Consider the following 26,077-nt stretch of genomic DNA (forward strand, 5'->3'; position numbering starts at 1 on the left):
GTCGAGATAAGTAAAGTATCAAGGGTCATCGCAATGTTCGTACTATTTGAATCTTATACTATAGTACAAGCCAAGCCAGTTGGGTATGCAGAAGATATCCAACTCGTATATGATGTACTAGTGTATCTAGTATATACTACGATATAGTAGTACTATATGTTCTTGTTTTCACACAACGTTTGTGATGTTCGATTTTGGCGCCGGTCAAATATAGTCGAATGGATTCGCAAGCATGTGACACAGCGAGTTTTCATAGCATAGTGGCCATGTTTCAAATTGTCTCCGTTTATCTTGCTCGTTGTATGTCTATTTAATGATTTAAAAACAGTATAATGTTTTAGTTCTTTTGCTACTATTTCTATTTTACGAAATTATACTTTTTTATTTTTACATTATTATTGGTCTATTATTGATTCTAATAATTATATTTTTAATTTTTATTTTGAACCAAAACTTTACAATTATTTTTTATTTATTTCTCAAGGGCCCGTCTTGTAACCTCAAATATGACAATAGTCTGGCCTTTCAAACCGCCATTTTGGGGCCAAATTCAATAATAATAAAAACCTGAAAGAATTGAAACATGTCGTTGCTAGTAGAAACTTTTAGTAACGCAAAGCCAATATATAATTCCAGGTGGGATTTCCTCGAACTCTTTCACGAGGTTCAAAACGCCATGTCACTACATGGGCCTTTTACCTCGATGTCGAAAATGTCATTTTTGATATATATATCCCATTTTGCCAGAAAATGGAATTATATTTTTGAAATCTGACCCGATGCACCCTAAAACATTATCGAACGCAATACATGTTGTGGGACTGTAAACGTGATATATCTATTGCCGAGTATATATTTATTTCAGGATTGCATTGTTTGTGTCCATTATTCATATTAATATGATAAAGTCACGGTGGAATCCCCGACGGCGCGTGTGGACATGAAATTGTATTAATATTTTTTAAAATATAATAAACGACGATAGCTGTAGTGATTGATGCCGTGGTTGTAAGAACGCTTTATGCAATGTAAAACACGTCCGAAATCGGGTTTGAGCGACTGGATCCTGCCACGACCACAAGTCGCCCGATGCAAATGCCGTCGGGGCGGACGGCGGCCGGGAGCGTGTGGCGGTGCGCCGTCGGCGCGCACACGACGCTCTCCCACAGCCACTCGTTTGTTTCAGGTGAGTTGTTGGACGAGTCCCATCGACCCCAATAAAGCACCACCACGTCGTTCGTCGCCGGTCGTGGTGGCGGAGGCTGCCACGTCACCTAATCATGTACAAGACAGTATTGAACGATGGTTATACTAACAGTGGTCGACAGCTGTGAGGGGGCCTTTGGGAATAAAATATTGCTGCATAAATGCTAGCGATAAACAGTTAATATGAACATTGTAACTCACAGGCCAAGCTACAAAGTGATCATTTAAACACAACTTCAATGTTGATATTCTCGCTAAAGCGATGTTGCAAAGTTTCAACATGAGTCATTTTTCACCGTATTACATAATAAAGTTCCATATCTAATCAACGCGTTTTTCATTCTATGCATAAAAATTGGTGAAAATCTGAGAAACATCCTTGCATAATCGATACATATTATCCGAAGCCCTCTCACAGCTGTCGACTACTGTAAAATAGATGAAAAGTAAAACAGTGAAAACCTCGATAGTCCAGTGGCTGGTGGAGGAGCGAGCGGGACGAACGACGATAGCAACGCTGTCCGGGTCAATATGTGGGGGCACATAGGATTCGTGCTGAAGGGCAAATGCCACGAACTCAGAGTGCATGCGCTTTCGATCGACAGCTGAAGACGGCGCGTCCACCACGCCTGCCAGACCCCGCATCAGCGCTTGATGCTATAGCGTAGAATCAATATATATATTTATATATACATTTATTCATGGCATCAACATATAATATATATATATATATATTATATTCTACTAAATCGACCGATGCTACAACGTAGAATCAATATATATGTATATTTACATTTATTCATGGCATCAACATATAATATATATATATATATATTATATTCTACTAAATCGACCACAACGCATCAAACACCACCTAATCATCACAATCATGTTGTTCACATTTTGTACACACATACATATGCATGTGTTTACGATGGATAATAAATAAATACTGCCAACTATAACATAAAATAATAGTACAATATCTGATAGTATGCAATCTATTTATCTATTTGCATGCAAATTACAAACGTATACCTCTGAATACTAATGTACACTATAAAACATATACGAACTCGCAGGATGCTGTCCCTCCATCGAACCACTCGCGGCAGAGTCCAATTGATGGTGCTGCACACTAATTGGCGAGCAAACGTGGATGCTGCTCCATGACGACGGGAATCTCGTAGAAATGGCCCGATTACAGTCATAACCGTCGCGTGGGTGAGCAACTTGCACGGGATCGCGACCAACGCCGCCAGCAACTGCACGTCCCTTAACCGGTCGGTCGCCGCCGCAAATATTTGGTTTTTTTGCTGAATTGCATGTTTCTATACATAAACTTTTAACCACACATGGGCAGGATTAGGGTTTTATTTCGTTTCGCATTTTTCTTGCCATTTTGCCGTGGAAATTGTGGAAAGCACCAGGAAATTGGAACACAGTAATATGATTGGCTAAAAAGAATGAATGTAGAAATATGATTGGCTAAAACGGAAAGAATGTTCAGACAGATTGTATCTCATCAACTTGGCCGCCGCGTAGAACTCGCCGAACCTTCGAAAAACAATATTATTTCTCGAAGGTTTGGCGATTTGTAGGCGGTTGATTCGACCAATCAAAGGGTCTTCGAAGTATATACTAGAATACAGTAGTATTTCACTTCGAAGTTACGGATATCGAATCGAAACTCTTGCACTATCCGGAGGGTTTGTTTCTACTGAAGTATATATATCACACAAAGATCCAAATACTAGTAATTTCTATAACGTCCGGATAGCGCCAAACTAGCAAGGTGGACTAAAAATAGAGTTGGACTACTTTAACCGATGCTCTAATAACGTTACCACCTACCAATTCCAACTCCTTGAACCATACTTTTGATATCCTGATAAGAAAAAGAAGAGCAATGTCGATATACGTACATGCGCGATCAGTCGGCGAATAAATTTGGCCGTCCTGACCGCCGACACAAACGACGCCATCAAGCTGGCAAACTGACCACCCGCGAGCCGTTTCGGCCGGCCGTAGACCTCCGCGACGTCTTTGGACTTCAAATCGCCGCCCAAAATCGCCTCGTGGACGTCCACGTCGGCCGCGCGCAAGTCGACTGACAGCGCCAGGTGCCGCAGCTGACGCTCCAACTCGACGCGCTTGTGGATGGTGATGCTGTCAAAAGCCCCCCATAACTGCATCAACGGAATGTCGAACAAGGCTGGGGCAGGGTTTACACTGCCAAATGAGTGCACGGCGCTGTGGTTGATGACGCTGTCGGCATTCCTGGTCTACATGCACTCTGGGTTATATATTTATGTATAATATATATATTCTACATGAGACGAATCCCGAATGATAGGATATATATGTATATACAGTATATATGTTTAAATCCGATGAGGGCATATGTTTGAAAATATATATGAATATGTATGTACGTGCCATGTGCATGAGTCGACGAATCCTTGGTAACCTCAACACATATATATGCTTATATTCTATATATATATATGCTACAGAAGACGAAATCATGAAAATACATCGAGCATACAATATATATATATAGAATTCGTACGAGAATGTACTGCTGGCACTGTTGGTGGCTATAGTCGGCATCGGCGTCGGCCCGCTTGATGTCTAGGCGGTTGACAATCAAATCGCCTTCCGCTGCAAAGTATGCCGCCCGCGCACTACACTCATACTATCAGCATCACTCTCCATAACCATCCCACTAAACTATATATATATAAAAATGGGAAACAATATGTGCGAATTCTACATCCCACTAAACCCATCTATTCATATAATATATATATATATATCCTAATGGGACACAATATGTGCGAATTCTACATGGTCAAACATCGACGTTATGCTGTCAATAGTCAGATGCACTTTTGTAAAAAATAATACATTTTATAGCAATAAAAAACTAATTCTACAAAATGTCTAAGTGATGATGTTTCACATTCTCAAGAGGAGACCACCAGTAAACCCCAACGTCCAAATGTAATTGAAATATTTCCAGCATTTCTAGGACTATATATATCGACAAGCATTTAAACTGCTTTGCCACATGATATAGACCTTTCGTATCAGTGTTCATGCTAGCCACACAAAAACTATACATTTCCCCAACAGAATCCATGTATTTGCAGCCAAAAAATAGTAATATTGCACTGTTAATTTGGTTCGAAATAATTCAAAGATTTTGGTTGTCTTCTATTTTTGGCTGTCTGGATCAAACTGATTTCGAAAGATTGCCATCTTTCAGAACCAAATGTCCCTTGGACGTTTTGTCATATTTGGCGAAAAACGCGATATTGGGCAAAAACTATGGAAATCTCCAAAATTGTGTTGGATCTAGACCAAGAAATTTTCAAGTTTTGCCGACTTGTTATTGTCGATTTGATATACAAATTTGGGTGTGCAATCGAATTTCGCGCCGACCAAAAAACCGATCCACCATCGATCTGATTGGTTGTTGAATTTCATTGAGAAGGTTTTGATTGGCTAATAATGTTGAGCTCATCTGAGGTAGCCAATCAAATCGATTTAAATTCCAACCAGAAACCACGCCACCACACAATGAAATTTCACTCGAAAGCACAAAAACCACAAATCAAAAGCCATCATATCGTGTTAATAAATGGGTATTGGCCTTCTTTTGTAACATCCACACTTACCCTACCCCCCACTCAAAACATGTGCATTTTTCCCAACAGCATCCATGTATTTGCAAGTTGATAATAAATATATCGTACGTAGGTCCTATGAACTTAGGATATATGTATCATCAACAGTCAATATATATACGTACGCCACGTATTCAGGGCAATTTGGGTCGACTTTGAACCACTCCAGTTTGTCGGTGCGCTTGATGTACATGGCTTCTTGCAGCACCGTGCGCTTCAAGTTGACCTGGCGGGCCCACGTGGCGCTGGCGCTGGCGTTAAGAAACAGCATCAAATGCATCGCATCCATCGGTCGTTTCGGAGCAAGTTGCTCGGGATTCGAACCAATTCCGTCGACCATTGCGAGTTGGGTACGGACGAGGTCGTCCAGCGTGGCTTTGTTGCCGTCGTGCGCGTCTATGGCGGCCGTAAGAAGCGACTGCACCGCTAGCACCACGTTCTTGCGATGTTGCACGAGCCTATATATATATTTCATACTCGTGTTTTCATGGTTTGGTCGTACATTCTTGATTTATAATTGATATATACATACACTCTCATGATATAAGTGAACGAACGAAGAACACAACTACTCGTGGTATAATTTAATATATTCCATATAGTGAACAACTCAAAGTACAAACGAATCACACACAACTCGAGGTATTAATATATATATATATATATTATATATTTGGTACACTCCCTAATAAAAACTCAAAAGGACGAATAACACAAATTTATATATGTATCCATACTCGACGTCGACATTAAAGTTGTAGTGAACACTAAGCACATCAAAATAGCCTGCGATCTTCATACCACTATTCGTACTCGTAAAAGTTTTATAGGTACTGGACGTCCGCAAACAAGTTGTGAAACACAAAACAGTGTCACAGGAGGATTGGACGTACCAGTTTTCTTCAGCAAACGCGGCCGCCTGCGCATGACATCGCCGCCAGCTGGCGTCGGACGCCGTGTGCATGTGCTCATGCAGCGTTCGAAACGCGTTCGCTACGGGGATATCGGACGGCGGGTACGACTTTCTCACTTGGTTCAGTTGAGTGAGCACCCGATCCAGGAATCGACACCGATGTACCAGCAGATCGTTCAATTTCGTCTTTCGAATCGCTTCTTCTTGACCAATCTATATCCCCCATATATACGATATTAAAAAACTACTCGTGTTTTTCACATATATATATATATATACTATTGTTCATTCGATTCGAAATTGGAGTGGGTGCTAAATTGAATGAGCAGCACCAAATCGACAGACACTCAAAGATCGACCAATCAAAATCCAAAACACGAGCCAATCAAATTCACTCTTCGACCAATATTCAACATCGAATATTAGTGTGTGATTGAAATTCGTGTGATACTGGATGATCTTTTGATGCAAAAGTCAGTACAATGAATCGCTCGATCAATTTGGCAAAGAATCAGCACAAAAGTCAAAATATTGGGTAAAAGAAAGACAATAATGTATATATATTCTAAGTTTGATTCGAAACTGAAGAGGGTGCTCAATTGACAGTTAACCAAATCGACCGACAATCGATATACGACCAATCAAAACCCAGATATCACGAATCAAGTAGCCAATCAAAAATCCCCACTCTATAACCGATCCCCATCGAATTCGTGTATGACTTCTATTAGTCGTGTGGCACTCTTACGTTTTTTCCCCACAAAAGTCTGTACACACAATCGCCCGATCGATTTAACGTATCATTAGCCATAAAAATCCAACATTTGGCAGAATATATAATATATATGTATTATATATACGTAGTAGTAAAAATGCAACATTTGGCCGAATATATATAATATACATATATAATATATATGCATAATATATGTATTTACGTAGTAGTAAAAACCCAGCATTTGGCCGAAAGCACAATATACATATTATATATATATGTTATATATATAATAGACATATATCATATATATATATGTACGGAGTATATATATTATCGTTGTTTATATCAACATTCCATATTATATGGTTGTGTTACCTGAAGCAATTCCGTTTCCTGTCGACACATGCGCTCCAGTACCCGCACTCGGTTGGCACTTCGCTGAGTCAGTCGTGTTTGCTTTTGCAATTCCAGTCGTAACATGGAGCTTTCAATGAGGGTACTATCAACGACCAAAACGTCGGCGATAATAGGTGCAGGAATCGTGCCTCCATTCTGGTGGAGGTCGTCGGCCACGCCTGCATGTAGGTGCAGGTCCAGTTCAAGCGCGCGTTGTCGCTTCGTCTCTAGGTCGAGCACTAGGTGCAGCACTGCGTGCAAGCTTGACTGCCACCGCTGCACCCTCACGGACGCCCCCATGTGCACCCACACAGCCGCCTTCCACGCCGCTTCCTTTGCACCTACCAATCCCTCGGCCCGTTCAACTTGAACAGTTAGCAACTCTTGTTCGCGACTCATTTGCTCCATTTGACTTTCCAACTCACTGGCATCTTCAAATACACTGGCAAAGCTCTCGGACTGGTACGTAGCCAGTTGGTCCCACAAGTATTTGGTGGTTTTCAAGCTGGCTAGCCTCGCGACCGATTCGACCTTCGTGTGGGTGGTCAGGATCTGTCGCAGATGTAGCATACTGTCGCGTATTGCCAATTGCATGTCATGGCTGCGACGATGTGCTTCGAAACAGCATCGCAGTTTATGCCGACAACTTGCCAAGTCTTCTTTAGCAGACCGGAAGCTCCGCTCGGCGTCTTGCCGCGGGCCAGACGTCTCATCTAGAGCATGGACGGCGGCGCGGAGACCCGCAGACGTGGCGTTCAACACGGCCAGACACTGGTTAACCCACGCTTTGTGCGCCAATGCCACCACGCTCTACACCCAAGAGCTGCTCAGCTATTGCTACAGATTATCCCAATATATGTACTTGCCTGCAAATACAAGCAACAGCATTGACTGTGCAAGTACGTTTTCCGGCGGGAAACTACTTGGTCTTGGACGCGAGCCAGCATCACATGCAGCGATTCCCAGGCTTCCCCCAACTCCATCGCCGGATCTGGCCGCGTCCATGCCGCATCGCGCAGCACCGCGGCAGGCAACTCGACGGCACAGAGCGGCGCCACATCCGACCGTACATGGTATGTATCGAGAAAGCGTTGTTTTGCAGCGTATAACTGCTCCAATTGGGTTTCAATCTAACTCGATTGTCGTCGATATTTTGAGCCTTTTCCCATGTTTGAGACGAAGTATATATATATTACACAACTATATATATATATATGACACAACTATATATATATATATATATATATTACACAACTATATATATATATATATATTGTTGTGTATATTCGAAACTGGAGCGACGTGGAGAATGAAAGCCAATCGACGACGACAACGACACACCACCAAATATTAATATTTGTGCAGAAGACGAGACGCAATATTAGAGTCCAGGAAGTCAAACTTGTCATTCGAGTGAAATTAATGTGCTTATTACAATCACCACAGGACAACGTTTTTCACATAAAATTCACAGTACACTAAATTGAACGATAGATTTCGTGAATCAGCGCCAAACTCCAAATTTTGGGTCAAAGGACAATATCTATATTGTCAGTTTGATTCGAAAGTGGAGTGTGATTGATCACGAAATCGGCCGAGAATCGATATACGACCAATCAATCCAAACAAAGAATTGAATCAAGCAGTGGCCAATCGCATTCTCGCTGCAACGATTCCACATCGAATTAGTGTATGACTGAAAATAGTGTGCAGTGCGTCATATTTTTCCCCATACAAAAATGTAGTGCAAGACATCGATCGATGGATGTGGTTAATCAACATAAAAGTCCACATTTTGGGTACACTAGTATGTACACATGACAGTGGATATATTGTTACTAGTACTTACACTATGCAGGTCCTTGGCTTGCACAAATCCGTCTTGCATCTGATCGAGACAGTACTTTTCATGCAGTTGCATGTCATGCACCGCACGCTGGAGCCAGTCGCCGTCGAAATTACAAGGCGCGGCAGACGGTACAAACGTCATGACGCTGGATAGGGCGATGCGGTACAGCGTAGCAGCGTCTGTGGACGGAGAGCGTAAATACGCTTTTAACATGTCTGCCACCGTAGCTTGCCACGTGGAAATACAAGCCAATACCGTTGTGGCTTGGGTCTATCATCCCAATTATAAATATCCTCACGACAACCACGTATTATGTGCACTCATATATTGTAAAGTCGATTTGAAAGTGGAGGGATTGGAATGCTCCATCGAGAATGTACAGACGACTAACCCAATCGCAGGCATTCAATATCGATGTATCGACCAAACCATGAATCTCAAGTAGCCAATCAAATCCGCCGCTCTTGGACCAATTTCACCTCGAATTAGAGTGTGTGACTTCAATTAGTGTGATACTGGACATATGAATAAGATTGGTTTCTTGCGTAGTACATACCAAAGTTCAGTCACACGTGTAATCAATCGTCCGAATATATCAGCCCCAAAGTTAGCCAAATAACGAGTAAACGGATAATATACCAATTCCAGCGCGATCAGTTGCTTGATAAATGCAATCTCGGCTTCTTGAACCATGGACGCTTGCAACGTCGCGTACCACTGCGCGTTTACAAACGGGTAGAGGACGCCAATGTCATAAAGATAGGCCAAACCAGCACGATGCGGCTGCAGGGAGCCAGTGGCGACGGCCACGTCACTAGACTGCCGGATGCGGCCAAGAGCGTCCTCTTCCACACATAACAACTGGTCACTTAACCATACGAGGCGCGCCGACGCCGCCGCCATCTCGACGTCGAGTCCCGTGACTTGGACGTTCAAGCTCAAGACGGTGCGGTCGCGGTGCTGTTGCGTCGATTGATTCCAGTGACCCAACTGGGCCTGCACCGACAGCAGGTCCTCCATGTCCTGGTCGTACCGGGTAAATATATGCTGGTGGAGCTGGCACACGCTCGACGCGCGGGCGTTTGCGAGCTCGACGTGTCTACGAAAGCCAAAACCACAACAGCAAAATTGTCAAGTCGATGATGCGAAGTTAATTTGGACAGGTTGATTGATTGGGGTGCTCAATCAAATGTGATCAGAAGACTGACCAAATCGACACGACAATCGATATACGACCAATCAAACCCTAGAATACTAAAAGTAGCCAATCAAATACGAGTACACACCAATTCAACATCGAAGGAGTGTGTAGTAAATTAGTGTGACACAGTCACTGTTTACATACAGAACTCAGGAACGAGTTACAAAGAATGGATCCATAGATTTGGCGAATCAGCACAAAAGTTCAAATTTTGGGTCAAACGACAATAATATATAGTGGATTCGAGACACATTTCAGACCCCGTCGAATCGAATATCTCGCCGCCGAATCAAATCACGAATCAACGCTATTGGCTAATCCATTTTTGAGAGTGGATTGGATTGGCTCGAAAGGACAAGTATATTCAACCAATCAAAGAACTCTACCGTGATTCAATATTCGACAAACCATATATGCGAATTTTGGACCATTATAGCGATATTTTCACAATACATTGTTGTCGATTGAACCAAATGAGCAACAATCATCCAAAATGAATGGAAAGACAAATACTCGATAACGACCAATGAAAACCCAGAACACGATGCAAGCGGCCAATCAAATATTCACTCGTCCACCAATCCACATCAAATGTTCGTGTGGGATAGATATGTATGTACTAGTAATATATATATATTGTATATTTTACATGCAACATTCAGTCCAACACACACAATCGATCGACTGATTTCAATCGCGACTCTGCACACTCATACACAAAAATATATCCAAATATATTCAACTTTTGGCAGAAAAACAAAAAAAAAAACTTTTCTCTCAAGTTGCAATCGTCAGCCATTTCATATGTTTGTTTGAAACACGTTGGAAACGGTTAGTGGACATCAATATATGTCGTCGTACTTGGCTTTTTGCTGCAACCAGCGGCGCTCTGCATGGGATTTTCGAAGCTGAAACAATGGCGGCGGTAAATGAGTCGATGGACATGACGATGATGGTGAGAACGAGGAAGAAGGGGCAGTGCTGCTTGGTTGGCTTATTAGCATCTCCGACACTTGGTCCACGAACGCTGCAAAGTCGGCGCTGGTGGCAGGTCGATGGAAGCTGCACATGTAGCATGGCTGTAGTAATAGCATCTGAGGGGACATCGTCCGGCAGTCGTCGCACTCAAACGATGTGTCCAATGCCGCCAGAACAACCGTGTTCCACGGTCTCGGCAGACATGGCGTTGCTGCAGATATTGGTGGTACTACTGGTGGCCTTTCCATAGTACCCTTACCACCACCATCATCCAATCGAATATGCCACATGGGTTTTCCCATAGACTTGGCATCACGAGCTACAACAGATATGCCGACAACAGCACCATATTATGACGATGGATTAGAACTCGCCTTCTAGCGTTTGAGCTATATATATATATATATATATATATAAACCTGCAGTTTCGACCGCCACGGTATCGGTCGTACAGCTGGACGTGATAAACAATACTTGGGCACACAATTGCCACGCGTCAGCATTGCGTTTGTGTGGGGCTCCACCCATGACATCCTTCTCGTCCTTGTCGTCGGCAACACCTTCCATCTACACATGTACATCACAACCTCTTATTCCCTGCTAGAAAGTCAAGTATAATGAATGCGGTCCGAACAGATTGTTGGCACTGATCACACGACCACTACGACCAATATATATATATATATATATTGGTTAATAGTTTTTTATGTAGGTTGGATATACATAAATATATATCCAACCTACATAAAAAAAACAATAGTTTCATTTTTTTAATTTTCGGTTGGATATATATATATATATATAGATATGTACATATCCAACCGAAAATTAAAAAAATAAAACTACTACTACATAATACTAGGACTAGTAGAAAACTCCAAATGTAGGTCCAAACACAATATAAAGTTAGTGGCGACTTAAGCAAGCACCTGATCTATCATTGTCAAGTGCTGCTCGTCTGGCAGCCACAATGGGCGGTCGTGCGAGTGCACGGGTGGACACAACGGCACGTCCGGCTGGCCCCGCTTTCGACCGGTTCGAAGGGCAAACACGAGTGCTTGCAACGCGTTCCAAACACTTGGGCGTTCGCAACGACACCAGACAAACGTGGCACTCGGGACCAAAGTCGGTGGAATATACTGGTTTCGTTTGACTTCAGTGAACCGAGCTTGCGCCCACGCGAATTGGAGCTGGACGAACCCGGCCATCTCGGCCGCCACGACCTATTTAGTATCCAAATACTCATCACATCTTGGACTTTCGAGTATTAGAATCGAATGAACGTGGAAACAGGTATTTGAGATATGGCCAATCAAAGTGCGCTAAATACAAGACATTTCAACCAATCATCATCGAGTAGACTTGCAGGATTTCAGAATGGCCTGACCAATCAAAGGTCCACTAAATAGAAGAAATCGTTTTCCTAAAAACATGATCATCGATTTTTTCGATCGAATCCTCTTGAAATTATTGTGAATTCGCTATAAACGTCCAATTTTGTCGAATATTGAATCACGCCGGAGGTCTTTGATTGGTTGACTATACTTGTTCTTTCTGTAAGAGCCAATCAAATCCACTCAAAATTGGATTAGCCAATAGCGTCGATTCATGATTCGATTTGGCAGCGAGATATGTCGATTCAACGGGGTCTGGAAATTCGTATTGAATCCACAAGATTACAATCCCATATATTGAAGCTTAAAATCGATTCTCAACGCAGGTGCCAAGTCCATCAAATGCCAGATAAATGGACCAAACAACGTGAATTGATCGTTTCAGACGTCTCGTACGTACCGGTTCGAGACGCTCGACGGCGGCGTCGTCGGCCCCGCGCCTCGCGTCCAATCGACCGACGAGCTCCGGCACCACGCGGTTGATTTCTGCCACGTCCGTCGCCGTACGGAGCTCCCGACGGTCCTGCATCCGCCGACCCAAGACGGACTTGGCGCCAATCGCATGTTGCAGCAACAACGGAGCAATATCTGACCGCATTCGCGTCGTTTCTCGCAGTCGGCTGACCCACGCAGCAAGTTGCACGTCGATTTCGATCGCCGTAATAAACACGTTATCCGTGCGCTTCAAATCGTCGTCGATCAAGCGAAGGCCCTTGGCGGCTTGGGCAAACTCGACGTCGGCGTCGTCGATACATCCCTTGGCATGGACTAGCGCCAGTGGTTCCACCCATTCCGTACGACTGGTAGATCTGGTGGACAAGTCGTAGGCAAAGTCGCCTACATGATGACGTTATCAAAAAAACAAATGGCATCGATCACGTCATCAAACCACGAATCGATGACGTTATCAAATCTCATATTGTTGTGTGTTTATTCTAAACTGGAGCGACATGGAGAATGAATCGAACACACAACCAAATAAAGTACACAAGAATCATTGGCAGAAGGATTTAGCCAATTAGATTGCAGGAAACCATCTCCAACATCGAATTAGTGTGTGCCAGAAATTAGTGTGATTCCAAGCACCGCAAGCAACGTTTTACATATTTTACATACAAACTTCAGTACAAAGAACCGATCGATGGATTTCACGGATCAGCACAAAGGTCGTCCAAATTTTGGGTAAAAGGAGCTTTGAAACAAGCATGATTTTATATATTTATTGAATTAAAATTTAATATTTTCTGATATGGGCAATTCATGGCAATGTTATTGGCAATTCGATTATCGGAAATGAACTGAAGGGGGGGTTGGTCCTCAATAGAATGAAATAGACTATGTTATCGATCGGCCAATCAAAACCCACAACACAGATTCAGTGACCAATCAAAATCACTCTTAACATTATGAGTGTGTGGTTGAAATCACAGTTTGTGCGAAACGCGACGACACCCTTCATACAAACTTCAGTACAAACACGTTGAACGATGGATTCTTCAGCGGATCAACCCCACACTCCAAATTATGGCGGAAAAGACGATCATATATAACGTAATCAAAACTCATCGATAAAACCATCGATGACGTTATCGTGTATGACGTAATCCAACGCATCGATGACGTAATCCAACAGATCCAAGACGTACTTTGTTATCATACGATGACGTAACCATACTGGCATAAGCAGGTACATATGCAGGAATACGACGACATCAAACACTAGTGGTCGTCGTGACGTGGTCAGGTACTGTACTATATACCATACTCAATGTCCCCCATACAATATATATATATATATATCCCAATACATATTGTACCAACGGCAGTGCCTTGAAAGGCAAACTTCTCGGCCGACGGGGGCTTCTGGGGGGTTTCTTGGGGCGTCCGACACTCGTCCACGAGCGTTCGGATGTCCATTTCATGAACAAAACCAACCACATCGTCTGATATGGATTGAAATTGCTTGGAAAAGACCTCCTTGGCCGAGCGCAGTTGCTCAAACTGCTTTTGGGCGTTGCTTGTGTCCATATCTTCCACGTGTTCCAAGTACGCTTTCCGACACTGGTACATCGCGTCAGCCCGCCGCGCGCCCGTCCGGGTCGCCGCCGCCGCGATGTCAGTGTATTCATGGCACGGACGTTGCTCAGTGAGTTGCTGTACCATCGCATACGGCGGTCTACTCGTTTGTCAGCCACGACATGTGTGACACCTGCAGAGATAGCAACCCACATTGCAACATATGACGTGGCAGCACGGACCGAGCCGCAGACAATGTATGACACGTGCACTTCGACGCTTTGGCCTGTGGGTTTTGTCCAATCAAAAGAGCCGCTGAAGTGCAAATGATCGCTGGACGTCAGCACGCCTATGTATGTATGTACGCACGATAACGTCATATATCATATCACACCTTCCCAACCTACAAACATTTGTATAAAGATATCTCCTGTTACTAAAATTACCATAAAAAGGTAAATAAAGATAAATAAGACATAAATCTAGACAAATGGGGGTCATTACCCATATATTCACTTGAATATAAATGAACTAAAGTAGAAACGCCAGTCACTACAGTTAACATAACAAAAGTTAAAGTATCAAAATAAAAAGCCCAATTACAATAAAAAAGTCCACTAGAAATCCAAGTAGTACATTCGGTTGTACACACGATAACGTCATATATCATATCATTCGGTTGCTGGGAGTCGGAATTGTCATCACATAGGAGACTCCAGGACGTTGAAATAGTATGTCCAAGGTGTATACTACTAGTACTACTAGTATAGATTTGTCGAAATGGCGCACAAACGACCGACCAATCAAAACCCAGACAACACGAATCAAGTGGCCAATCAAACTCGTGCAAACCATCAAATTCGTGTGTGCCTTCAAATAGTGTGAATAGCGTCACCAACTTGACATCCAAAATGCAGTAAGTAGTTATTCAAAACCCGATCGATTTGAATAATCAAATAAATCTCTACCTTTTGGTTCAAAGCACTCTATATATATTATATATATATATATATATATCATCAAAGGCTTATTAGGATTCAAAGAGGATAAAGATATAGTGGAAAGAGGGGCTTTGTACCAATATCCATAACGTGTTCGTGTACACTATGTGTGTATATATTGCTTGGCATGTCGGAAGTAGCGGCGGTAGTGCAAGTGCTTCGACCAGCGCGAACGTCATAGGGCTTGGTCGACAGCGTCAACTTGAGTTTTCCGTCTGTGACATCGTTTGCGGTCGCCACGACCTCCACGCGCACACTCTACCGCAGATCCCACCATCCCTTTAATCTTCTTGTATATGGAGTTAGTTGGTTCTAACTAGTAATACGTATGTACTGTACATGGCACACGACATGCATGCACTTGAACAAGACGTCGCTGAGCACCCACTCGATGTCGTCCATCGCAAACGAATATGCGACGACGTTATGGTGGTCAAAGCCCATACTTTTTGGCTCATTTTCCACCACCGCATTGGGTGTTAGCGATATGAGACTCACACGGGTCACGTGCTGTACCAGCGTCCATAGGTACCGGAGTCGGTCCGACCACCGCGGCATCGCAGGCACATCGTCACAGGCGACGACCGCCGCCGACCAAAACACACTTGTATTGGCCACATGCTATCAAAACAGATATGAATAATTGTCATATATACTATTATGCGTTTGCTACATATTATGCATTTGCTACATATTTCGCAATTCTACTCCCAACACTCTCGCCGCCAAGTTCATTGGATGTTAGAACGCACAAAGTCAAAAGGAAAATAGAATGTAGCCAATCAGCGACAAGCATTTTCAAATTGACCAATCGGAGCGATTCGGGATGGTCGGAAAATATTCCAACGCAATACTAACACGTTACTGTACAGTGAACGATGGAATTTTTAAGTCACACCGAAGTTCGTCTGAATATTGCTTTAATTAACCAATCAGAATCATGGATTTCAAAACCGTTGGTTTGATTTGTCAAAATAATCCAAATTAACCAATCAGATTTCAAGATTTAGTCGATTCAAAGTGTGGCTTAAATTCCCTCGTTCACTGTATTTGTCGTTGATGTGCACCATGGAATAATATAAAACGCGAAAAATATAATTTTATAAAATTCAATATTATCTCCAATCAAGTATACAAGTCGAATATTCAAATGAAATTCTTCATATTTAATTACTTTGGCAAAGGTACCACACATTACGGTACATACTGTAGTACTCCCACGCCATGTATATTAACATTTGAAGGTAAGAATACTAGAGCTACATACGTGGCACTCTGCGGCGACGAGTTCGAACGCAGTCTCCATGGCGTGATTGATGGAATCGGTGGATTGCGTAGATGGAACATGTGTGGTTGTGGAGGTAGTAGTAGCGTGGAGGGTTGCCTGGATGACTTTGGTTGCTTCACGCTATGAAAATGGCCATGTATATACATAGACCCAATGTGAATACATCCTACTAGTAGTACTACTACTAGTAGGATTCAACTAACATGGAGATCGTAGTAGTAAACAGATGTACAGTAAGGCGCAGATATGGTTGGCACACTTTCTTTGTAGTTAGTTACCTTGCCCAATGGATCCATCCGGCGCCATTGAAGGAGCGATCCTTGCGCTGTGACGATGGCCACGTCTGTGTGCGACGGCACCAGCGCAATAAACTACGTGCATGGAGATCTTGTTAGACTGCACCTAGGTGCAGCTAAAGGAGCTTCTCACACCTGCTGCATCCCCAATGCGACACGGTGGACTTCCTGGGCCGACAACGAGGCAAACGGCGTGGCCAGCACGAGCACAATATGGGATTTGGAGGGCGTGGGAACAGCGTCTGCGATGATGTCGACGGCAAATGTCATGTGCTGACGATGGAGGGAGGAGGGGGCGGTGGTGGTTTGGGGCTGCTGATGGAAGTGGAGGTGCACGGCGGGGGGGATGTGAGCGCGGACGTGAACGGGAAGGAGCTGCACCCAGTGCACGTCGTCGTCAAACCCGAGTAGGTGCAGGTCATGGCCCAATCCACTCGAGTCCAGTTGGTAACGAACGCGACTTTGGTTGTTTAATCGCCAATATGCCGCCAGTTTGGCAATATACGGGTGGGTGTGGGTCACTTCCCGGAGCTTCCACCTGTGACGTAGTTCGCAATTGTACAGTTGGGGTGTGATCATAGGCGTTCGGATAAGACGTACGTGGAGAGCGTGTCGAGAGGAAGGGCGCCGTACCATAGTCGCAGCTCCGACACGACGAGATGCACGCCCGCGTCGCGCAGACGGTTTGGCTTGGACGTCCATCCAATGCGAAGGGGGAAGGTATCCAACGAGTTGCAGGGCTCGGCCAAGTCTGCCGCCGCATCGACATGGATGAGTCCGTCGACTTGTTCGAGACGCAACAGATCCAGGGAGGTGGAGTGCTCGCCGTTGCAGAACAGAAGCGGCACATCCTGTGCAGTGTGGAACGTCCCTGCCCAATGATTTGTAGTGTTCTCCGTCGCACATGCAGTGGACGTGATGTACACTTGAGTGTCCACGCGCAGGACGACGTGACCTTTGAAAATCCCAACCGCAAACCGAGTGTGCACCAGAAGCCACACAGCGACACGCGGCAGCCGAGGCGGCTTCATCACGCATTCCCATGTCATAGCATCTTTGGATGGTATGGGGAAGGGTGCAGTCGTCTGGAGATACGAGCCTGCCGGCACACAGAGCCCGTACTGTGGTGCCGGCGACGCTTGCATCAAGATCGCTTCAACAAAAATGGACTTGCTTTCCCCAATAGAAACATTATCCGGATTTTACCGTATCCGGAGGATCGAATTGTGGGGTACCATTCCATTATTCGTCCCTGAAACTGCATTGATCATGGAGAAGCTGCAGGAATTGAGTCTCATCTCCAAGGTATGCTCAGAGCTGGAGAGTCACCTGGGCATGAGTGATCGGACACTGGCAGAATTCATCATCCACATGGCGCGGGAGTCGGCCGACGGCAAGAAGTTCCATGCCACGATGACAGAAAACGGCGCCGAAGTGCCGATCAAGTTTGCGCTCCATCTGCATCAGTTGATCCACGCCATGAGCAAGAAAACCAAAGCGGCCAAGTCGTTCGCCGTGCCCGACAAGAACAATCCGTTTCCAGGTCTTGCCCGCCCCAACACGAAACCCATCAACGAGGAAGAGATCGACGTCGACGACATCCCGGGGTTGCACGCCGACGACAAAGCAAAGCCGTCTTCTTCGTCCAGCCGTCGACGCGACGACGACAACGAGCGAGGTCATTCTCGACGGGGATCGCCGCCGCCCCGTCGTTCCCATTACTCGTCCCGGCGCAGTCGGTCACCGGATAGTCGCCGCGATTCCAAATACGGCGGTCGCCGTCGCTCGCGGTCGCGGTCTCCTCCTCCCCGTGGCGGCAACCCCAACGGCCCGATCGAGATGCACGGCATTTACCGCGGCCGCGTCGCCAAGATCATGGACTTTGGTGTGTTTGTCGAACTCGAACACCGCGACAAGCACGAAGGGTTGGTGCATGTCAAGAACCTCACCGACAAGGTGCGCATCACCAACGTCCGCGACTTTGTACGGCGCGGGGACCGCGTCTGGGTCAAAGTGATCAGCCAAGCCGGGTCCAAGCTCCTCTTGTCCATGAAAGACGTGGATCAATCATGCGGCCGCGACTTGCTTCCCCAGCGCGGCTCGTCCGACACCGCGACGCCGCGGGACTCACAGTCATGGGTCAACGCGTCCGCCCCGGGCATGCAGCAGCGGGCGATGGACGCGTACGCCAACGAAAAGCCGCGCGCGGCCAAGCGCTTGTCGTCGCCGGAACGATGGGAGATCCAACAACTCATCAATTCGGGCGTGTTGCCCATCTCCGAGTACCCGACATTCGACCAAGATCAAGGCGGCGGCGGCGGCGGGATGCTTGACATTGAAGAAACCGAAGAAGAGTTTGAAATCGAGCTCAACGAAGACGAGCCACTTTTCCTCCGGGGCCAAACCAAGGCCAGCCTCGAGCTATCGCCAGTGAAAATTGTGAAAAACCCCGATGGCTCCATGTCTCGCGCCGCCATGACGCAGTCCACGCTAGCTAAAGAACGGCGGGAGATGCGGCAAACCCAGGCCAACCAACTGCTCGATTCGATCCCCAAGGATTTGAACCGCCCGTGGGAGGACCCGATGCCCGAGGCTGGCGAACGCCATTTTGCCGCCGAGTTGCGCGGCATGCACATGGGCGGTACGAATGCGATGGCGGACGTACCTGAATGGAAGGAGAAGACGCAGGGCAAGTCGTCGCTCAGCTACGGCCACGTGTCGTCTAAATCGATGGTGGAGCAGCGGCAGTCCCTTCCCGTGTTCAAGCTCAAGCGACAGCTCATGGAAGCGATTCTGCACAACCAGGTGCTGGTGGTGATTGGCGAAACCGGATCCGGAAAAACCACCCAGATGACCCAATACATGGCCGAGATGGGGCTCACCGCGCACGGCATCATCGGGTGCACGCAGCCGCGGCGGGTAGCCGCGTCGTCCGTGGCCAAGCGAGTGGCAGAAGAGTTTGGGTGTGCGTTAGGCCAAGAAGTAGGGTACTCTGTTCGATTTGAAGACGTCACATCCCCCGACACGGTCATCAAGTACATGACCGAAGGTATGCTCATGCGCGAGTACTTGGCCGACAATAGGTTAAGTCGATACTCTGCGATCATCCTTGACGAAGCCCATGAGCGCGGGATCAACACGGACATTCTGTTTGGGCTGCTCAAGGCATTGCTCCCCACGCGGCCAGAGCTCAAGATCGTCGTGACGAGCGCTACATTAGACGCTGAAAAGTTCTCCAAGTACTTTTTGGAGTGCCCGATCTTTACGATACCTGGGCGGACGTTCCCCGTCGAGATTTTGTACACCAAGGAACCTGAGGCCGACTACTTGGACGCTGCGCTGATCACTGTGATGCAAATCCACTTGTCTGAACCTGAAGGCGACATCCTTGTGTTCCTCACGGGCCAGGAAGAGATTGATACTGCATGCGAAGTGTTATACCAACGGATCAAGGCACTTGGCGCGCTCGCGCCCGAACTCATCATCCTCCCCGTCTATGGCGCGCTGCCGTCCGAGATGCAGACGCGTATCTTTGAGCCTGCGCCCAAGGGTAGCCGCAAATGTGTCGTAGCTACCAACATCGCCGAGGCTTCGCTGACCATCGACGGGGTCTACTACGTCGTGGACCCAGGGTTCTGCAAAGAAAAAGCTTTCAACGCTAAAGTCGGCATGGACTCGCTGATCGTGGTGCCGTGCTCGCAAGCCAGTGCGCGGCAACGAGCTGGCCGCGCCGGCCGCACCGGGCCAGGGAAATGCTACCGCCTGTACACGGAAAACGCGTACAAGAACGAAATGCTGCCGACGGCCGTGCCGGAGATCCAGCGATCAAACCTTGGCATGGTCGTGCTACAGTTGAAAGCGATGGGGATCAACGACCTGATGGGGTTCGACTTTCTGGACCCGCCGCCCGTTCCCGCGATGGTCAGCGCCATGGAAAACCTGTACGCGCTCGGCGCCCTCGACGACGAAGGACTCCTCACGCGGCTCGGAAAGAAGATGGCTGAGTTCCCCATGGAACCGCAGATGGGCAAAGTGCTGCTCACGAGCGTCGTGCTGGGGTGCGCCGACGAGATCCTCACGATTTTGAGCATGCTCTCAGTGGAAAACATTTACTTTCGACCCAAGGACAAGCAGGCGGCGGCCGACTCGAAAAAAGCCAAGTTCCACCAACCTGAAGGCGACCAGTTGACACTCCTTGCCGTGTACGATGCATGGAAGCACGCCAAGTTTAGCAACCCATGGTGCTACGAAAACTATATCCAGGCCCGCGCCATTCGCCGCGCGCAGGACGTGCGCAAGCAGCTGCTGTCGATCCTAGATCGATTCAAGATGCCAGTTGTGAGCGCGGGCAAGAATTATAACAAGATTCGACGAGCGATAGTATCGGGGTACTTTGCCAACACGGCCAAGAAGGATCCCCAGGAAGGGTACCGCACTATGGTTGAAGGCCAGCCCGTGTACATTCACCCGGCGTCGGCGCTGTTCAATAAGAACCCAGAGTGGGTCATCTACCAGGAACTGGTGCTCACGACCAAAGAATACATGCGCAACGTGATGGCGATTGAGCCGAAATGGCTCGTGGAACTCGCGCCCGCGTTCTTTAAAAAGGGCGACCCGACCAAACTCACCAAGCAGAAAAAAGCGCAAAAGATTGAACCCCTCCACGACAGATTCAACCCCCCCGACTCGTGGCGACTCAGCAAGCGCCGCGGGTAACCATCGTGTAGCTAGCCTACGAACCACGGTTGTTGTAGTTCTATAGTAATACTAGTAACCGAGATTTTCCGTGTGGGCTTGTTATAGTCGTGTTTACAGTCAGTCGATTGGTACATGACGTGGCATGACGAGAGGGAGGTTGAAGAGTAGTCCTAGTCGTTCGTTCGGGAAGGTCGGAATGACGTGGCAACATGAGAGATTTGCATGGTGTGGTCTGTATGCACAGTGCGCATAGAGTAGTTAGCATTTACTCCCAAGCGACGATATGCAGACAGTAGTACACTGCATTTACGTACTTTACTACGTACTAACATTTATGTAGTACTTTTGGACGAGTACAGATATGTAGTACTAGTATACATATCGTACACCTGTAAGTAGTAGTAGTATTAATAGTACAGTATGTCCGAGTAGTACTGTACTTGTTGGTTGCGATGTTTATGGAGCCTATGTAAGTGTAGAAGCATCGCGAATTTCAAACATTCCTGGAGCAATCCCTCAACAATTCACCGACGAACGAAATTACCAGCGTTGTAGTGAGTTCGTTGGAACGGTGATCATAATTATGACGTAGAACTTGTCGCTAACGATAGACTAGTACTAGGATGGTGTTTACTACAGTATTACGACGGTGCTGGTGGGTTGTTGGTGGTGCTCGTGGTGGTGGGGGAGTTGGGGGGTCGAGAAGTAGTGTCTAGGGGTGTAATGGCCGCGTCGACCACGCGTCGAGCTTGTGCGAGTGCGTCTTCGTGTTCCGACGGCAACGGGACTTCCCGACCGATGGACCGCCCTGATGTCGCCACAGCCACCGTGGCTTTAACTGACCGCTGGCGTTTCTTGTTGGCGGTCTTGTACATGGTCGGAAACGTCTGTTTATACTTGGATGGCGGGTTGATCAGTTTGACGAGCTCCCCGGCAAACCCTTCCACGGATCGGCGGCGGTAGGCCTGCCTCGAGTTGAGTCGCGCTAGAACCCCTCCCCCCCATCAGTCACACGTGTGTGTAAATGTATGTACAACTTACCAACGTGGGCAAACAGAAGGGCCTTGTTTTCTTGAGTGGAAAACACTTGGTGCTTCTGCGCGTATACTTTGTAATACATAGAACAGACCCCGAGCAATCCGAGAGCAAAGATCGGTCCTCGAATGTCTTGGTACAGCACCAGCCCGCCAATGCTGGCGACCCACACCCCACTGGCAAACAAGGCGCCGTAGATCCCAAACGGACTTTTGAACGGCCGATGCATCTTGGAGTGCTCGCGTCGAAGGTAAATGTACCCAATGCACTGTGACAAGTACGCGACAAACGCGTACAACATGGCCACGTCAAACAATACAACGTTCACATCCACGTAGTAGTGCATGAAGCACAGGACAAAACTGATAAACGTGCCGAGCGCAATCGCAACGATGGGCGCGCCCGTGGACTCCAAGCATATGAGGAACCCCTCGGGCAAGAGCCGAGAGCTGCACAGCGCCACGATAATGTTGGTGTACGCTTGGGCAAAGCCTTGTCCTGATGCAAACGTTGCGGGAATCGACAGAAGCGTCGCGGCTTCCACGGAGCAGTTAAACATGCGCGTGAAGCCGTGGTTGAAGGGGGCGACAGACGTGGCGATGACGGGAAGGCCTGGCGGGAGGACGTTCACCATGACGAATACTGTGAGCGCGGTGCAGATGAGTGTAAATAAACACCCGAGCTGGCTGCGGGGGATTGAAATGTTGGGTGACTCGACTTCGTTGCAGAGGCGGTTGAGGGTTTCTACACCGGCAAAGAACCACGCAGCTTGGGGCAGGGTTTGGAAAAACGAGGGCACGTCCTGAACAATCGCGGACGGCGCCACATTGGGTTCGACTGCTTCTGACGACAACGCCAACGGAATCGAGCCAATGACGTACGTGACCAGTAGCCCCAACGACAGAAACGCCAGCAGGCGGTTCCATCGGTTGTACGTGGCACTGTTACAGCACAGCATGCCCACCGCCAGCATGTAGCTCCCTATCCACGTCACGTACGGATACTCGACGGAACCCGGGTACGTGACGGCCGTGAACCGACTCAGCTGCACAAAGTTGCATGTGACGTATAGAATGTACTGCAGCGACTCGCAGCACCCGACGAGAAACCCAGCGTGGAACCCAAATGTCCATCTGGCCAGACCGAACGCACCGCCTGTGAACGGCACCATACTCGTGACTTCGCCGAGGCAGCAGCACAGACAAATGTACGCCATACCCATGACCGTCACGGCCAGCCCAAAGCTCCACGGACCTGCTACAAGGCCCGTGTTCCACGCAAAGTAGTGCCCCCCCATGCCAACTGTCATGCCTGTCGACCACAGGTTGATGTACGAGTGGAAGAGAGACACGCCGACAGGTTTCTGCGGGGCGGAGTACCGACGCCGACTTTGCATGGTGAGGGATCCGCGCTCGCGCGTCATAGATGCCGGAAAAGGTATGACACGCAGATGTAAATGATGATGTGATGTTGAAGAGTATTTATAGGACGAAACCACAACAGTCGTGATGATACAGTATCGCATAAACAGAAACATGCTGCCAAAGGCTTAGCTAGAGGACGACATGCGCCAATGAGACTCGATAAAGCATATATTGAGGTGAACGGGGGCGGCTTTCCCTAGCACCTTTAGACTTGAGAGTACATTTATTAACGGTAGCTGTCCCGAGTAACGCCAATTTGAAACGGTTTCAAGAAGTAACTGTTCTACTACTAGTAATCGTGGTGCACTTTGCAGTTACTCGTTGATTTGAAACGCATGAGGACAGGCATTTCCAAGCGCCACGTCAGAGCCCAATTTTTGACTTTCTGTCCAATCAGAGGTCTGAAAACTTGGCAAATGGGTACATTACTACCACAAATATAAACGTGAATATCCGTATATGGCTTGATAATCCGGATAATGGTTCGGATGACGCTTGAACAGCAAAAATGAAACCCGTGCGGGAGGCGGCGAGCGTGGTGGTGTTCAACCAGTTGGAGCAGATCTTGTTCGTGAAGCGACCCAAGACTGCGAAAGCATGGGCCAACATGATGGTATTTCCGGGCGGCAAGGTAGACATCTCTGCAGAAACGTTATGACAACTGAATTCCAAGGTGGACGGCGCCGACAATGCCACGACTGCCACATCGCCGTATCCTCACGTTCCCATCCGGTGCGTCCTGATTCGACGCCGTCCTATGTCTCATGCACTTTTTCGGTAGGTTCTTCAACGCTGCGATCCGTGAACTGTTTGAAGAAGTCGACGTGTCCTTGACATCCCCGCGGCTGTGGAGCGTGTTGGACGATGCCGACCGACGCACTTGGCGCCACCGCATTGTCGACGACAAGGACGACTTCGAATCGCTCCTTCGTCGGACAAAGTGCCTTCCGCAGCATGACGAGCTCGTTCCGTTCAGTCATGTGATTACCCCGGAAGGGTCTCCCCACCGCTTTGACACATGGTTCTTTCTGGCGCGTATCGCCGCCACCGACATGCCCCATGTACGTACTACGCACATGACCTTCCTCTTGTCATGTTGACGCTGCATGCAGGTACAGACGCATGATTCGGAGCTCGAAGGGGCATGCATGTGGTTAAGTCCGCGGGAGGCTTTGGCCGGGTATTCTACAGGGTCGTTCGCATTTGCCACTCCTCAACTGTATCTCCTCCACCAATTCAATCAATTTCCCACCCTTCAGGCGCTCTGGACAACCGCGATGGACGACGCGCGAGAGGGAAATATCCCAAGTGTGCTTCCCCAACGCTTGCCGCCCACGGTACAAACTGAATGTGAACATGAGGAATTTGCCTACTGGTGCTCGCGATTAGGACGACTTTCCGGGGACATTCACGGCATTCCCAGGGGATCCTCTGTATCGGCCCGAGGAAAAGTCCCCGTTTCTCCATCGCATGCACCTCCACCCCACGGATCCATCCCAAAGCACCGTCCACCTTCCCCCGAAACCTAACGCCAACGTTGAAGCATAGGGACGAATATACCTTACGAAGTAATATTAGAACTAGCAATATGTTAAGCCCATTCGAAACCAACCCCATAATAGCACCCCCTCATACTACATAAATACCGATGTACAATACTATGTACAGTAAGTTGATAATGAATCAACCTGAGTAAAACAAGCCCACATCCGTCGAACACAGGGTTGAGTGCACTGCCAAATCTATATGTATAACCGACCGGCAAATTTGTATGATATTTACCCCGCACGATCGCCATAAGCTTGTAGCCCGCATTTTAAGCTGCCGTACTGACTCATAGCAACTTGGTCTGGACACTGAGCAACCTGGACGCACAAGCACAGTAAAGTAGTAGTACTGGGTACTTTGCCGACAAACCAGCCATACCGTCAACATACTTTAGAACGGTATGCATGGTTGAAGGTGGATGGTC

At 47.2% G+C, this 26,077-nt stretch overlaps 4 protein-coding genes across 14 annotated transcripts; 2 read left to right on the plus strand and 2 right to left on the minus strand.

The window, feature by feature from the left end:
• Positions 1–929: 929 nt before the first annotated feature.
• Positions 930–18,101, minus strand: H257_08187 (hypothetical protein). 10 transcript variants are annotated; one of them, XM_009833986.1, is made up of 24 exons: positions 17,549–18,101; positions 17,084–17,486; positions 16,931–17,023; positions 16,632–16,772; positions 15,704–15,985; positions 15,442–15,622; positions 14,577–14,712; positions 14,165–14,523; positions 12,748–13,184; positions 11,883–12,176; positions 11,373–11,520; positions 10,837–11,272; positions 9,414–9,873; positions 8,775–9,044; positions 7,792–8,055; positions 7,351–7,735; positions 6,905–7,290; positions 5,792–6,024; positions 5,024–5,356; positions 3,779–3,893; positions 3,132–3,491; positions 2,283–2,537; positions 1,669–1,863; positions 930–1,274 (listed from the first exon to the last, which is right to left on the minus strand). In XM_009833986.1, the coding sequence occupies exons 1-24, from the start codon at positions 18,091–18,093 to the stop codon at positions 1,020–1,022; spliced, it is 6,966 nt and encodes a 2,321-aa protein (XP_009832288.1). In that variant the 5' UTR covers positions 18,094–18,101; the 3' UTR covers positions 930–1,019. The 10 variants fall into 10 exon arrangements, with proteins under 10 accessions (XP_009832288.1, XP_009832290.1, XP_009832287.1 ...); XM_009833988.1 differs by having other exon boundaries at positions 2,245–2,537; XM_009833985.1 differs by having other exon boundaries at positions 6,905–7,735.
• Positions 18,102–18,199: 98 nt separating this feature from the next.
• Positions 18,200–21,743, plus strand: H257_08188 (ATP-dependent helicase HrpA). The gene has a single exon (XM_009833993.1). The coding sequence runs from the start codon at positions 18,218–18,220 to the stop codon at positions 21,662–21,664; it is 3,447 nt and encodes a 1,148-aa protein (XP_009832295.1). The 5' UTR covers positions 18,200–18,217; the 3' UTR covers positions 21,665–21,743.
• A 470-nt stretch (positions 21,744–22,213) lies between these two features.
• Positions 22,214–24,104, minus strand: H257_08189 (hypothetical protein; the record flags this gene model as incomplete). The annotated part of the gene is made up of 2 exons (XM_009833994.1): positions 22,214–22,631; positions 22,688–24,104. 2 exons carry the CDS (start codon positions 24,102–24,104, stop codon positions 22,288–22,290), a joined length of 1,761 nt encoding a protein of 586 aa, XP_009832296.1. The 3' UTR covers positions 22,214–22,287.
• Positions 24,105–24,613: 509 nt separating this feature from the next.
• On the plus strand, positions 24,614–25,731 carry H257_08190 (the record flags this gene model as incomplete). Of its 2 annotated transcripts, XM_009833995.1 has the most annotated exons (5): positions 24,614–24,736; positions 24,779–24,837; positions 24,887–25,166; positions 25,218–25,442; positions 25,495–25,731. In XM_009833995.1, 5 exons carry the CDS (start codon positions 24,614–24,616, stop codon positions 25,651–25,653), a joined length of 846 nt encoding a protein of 281 aa, XP_009832297.1. In that variant the 3' UTR covers positions 25,654–25,731. The 2 variants fall into 2 exon arrangements, with proteins under 2 accessions (XP_009832297.1, XP_009832298.1); XM_009833996.1 differs by lacking the exons at positions 24,614–24,736; positions 24,779–24,837 and having other exon boundaries at positions 24,865–25,166.
• Positions 25,732–26,077: the final 346 nt, after the last annotated feature.

The sequence above is a fragment of the Aphanomyces astaci genome, assembly GCF_000520075.1.
Source record: "Aphanomyces astaci strain APO3 unplaced genomic scaffold supercont1.18, whole genome shotgun sequence".
Lineage (NCBI taxonomy): Eukaryota > Oomycota > Saprolegniomycetes > Saprolegniales > Verrucalvaceae > Aphanomyces > Aphanomyces astaci.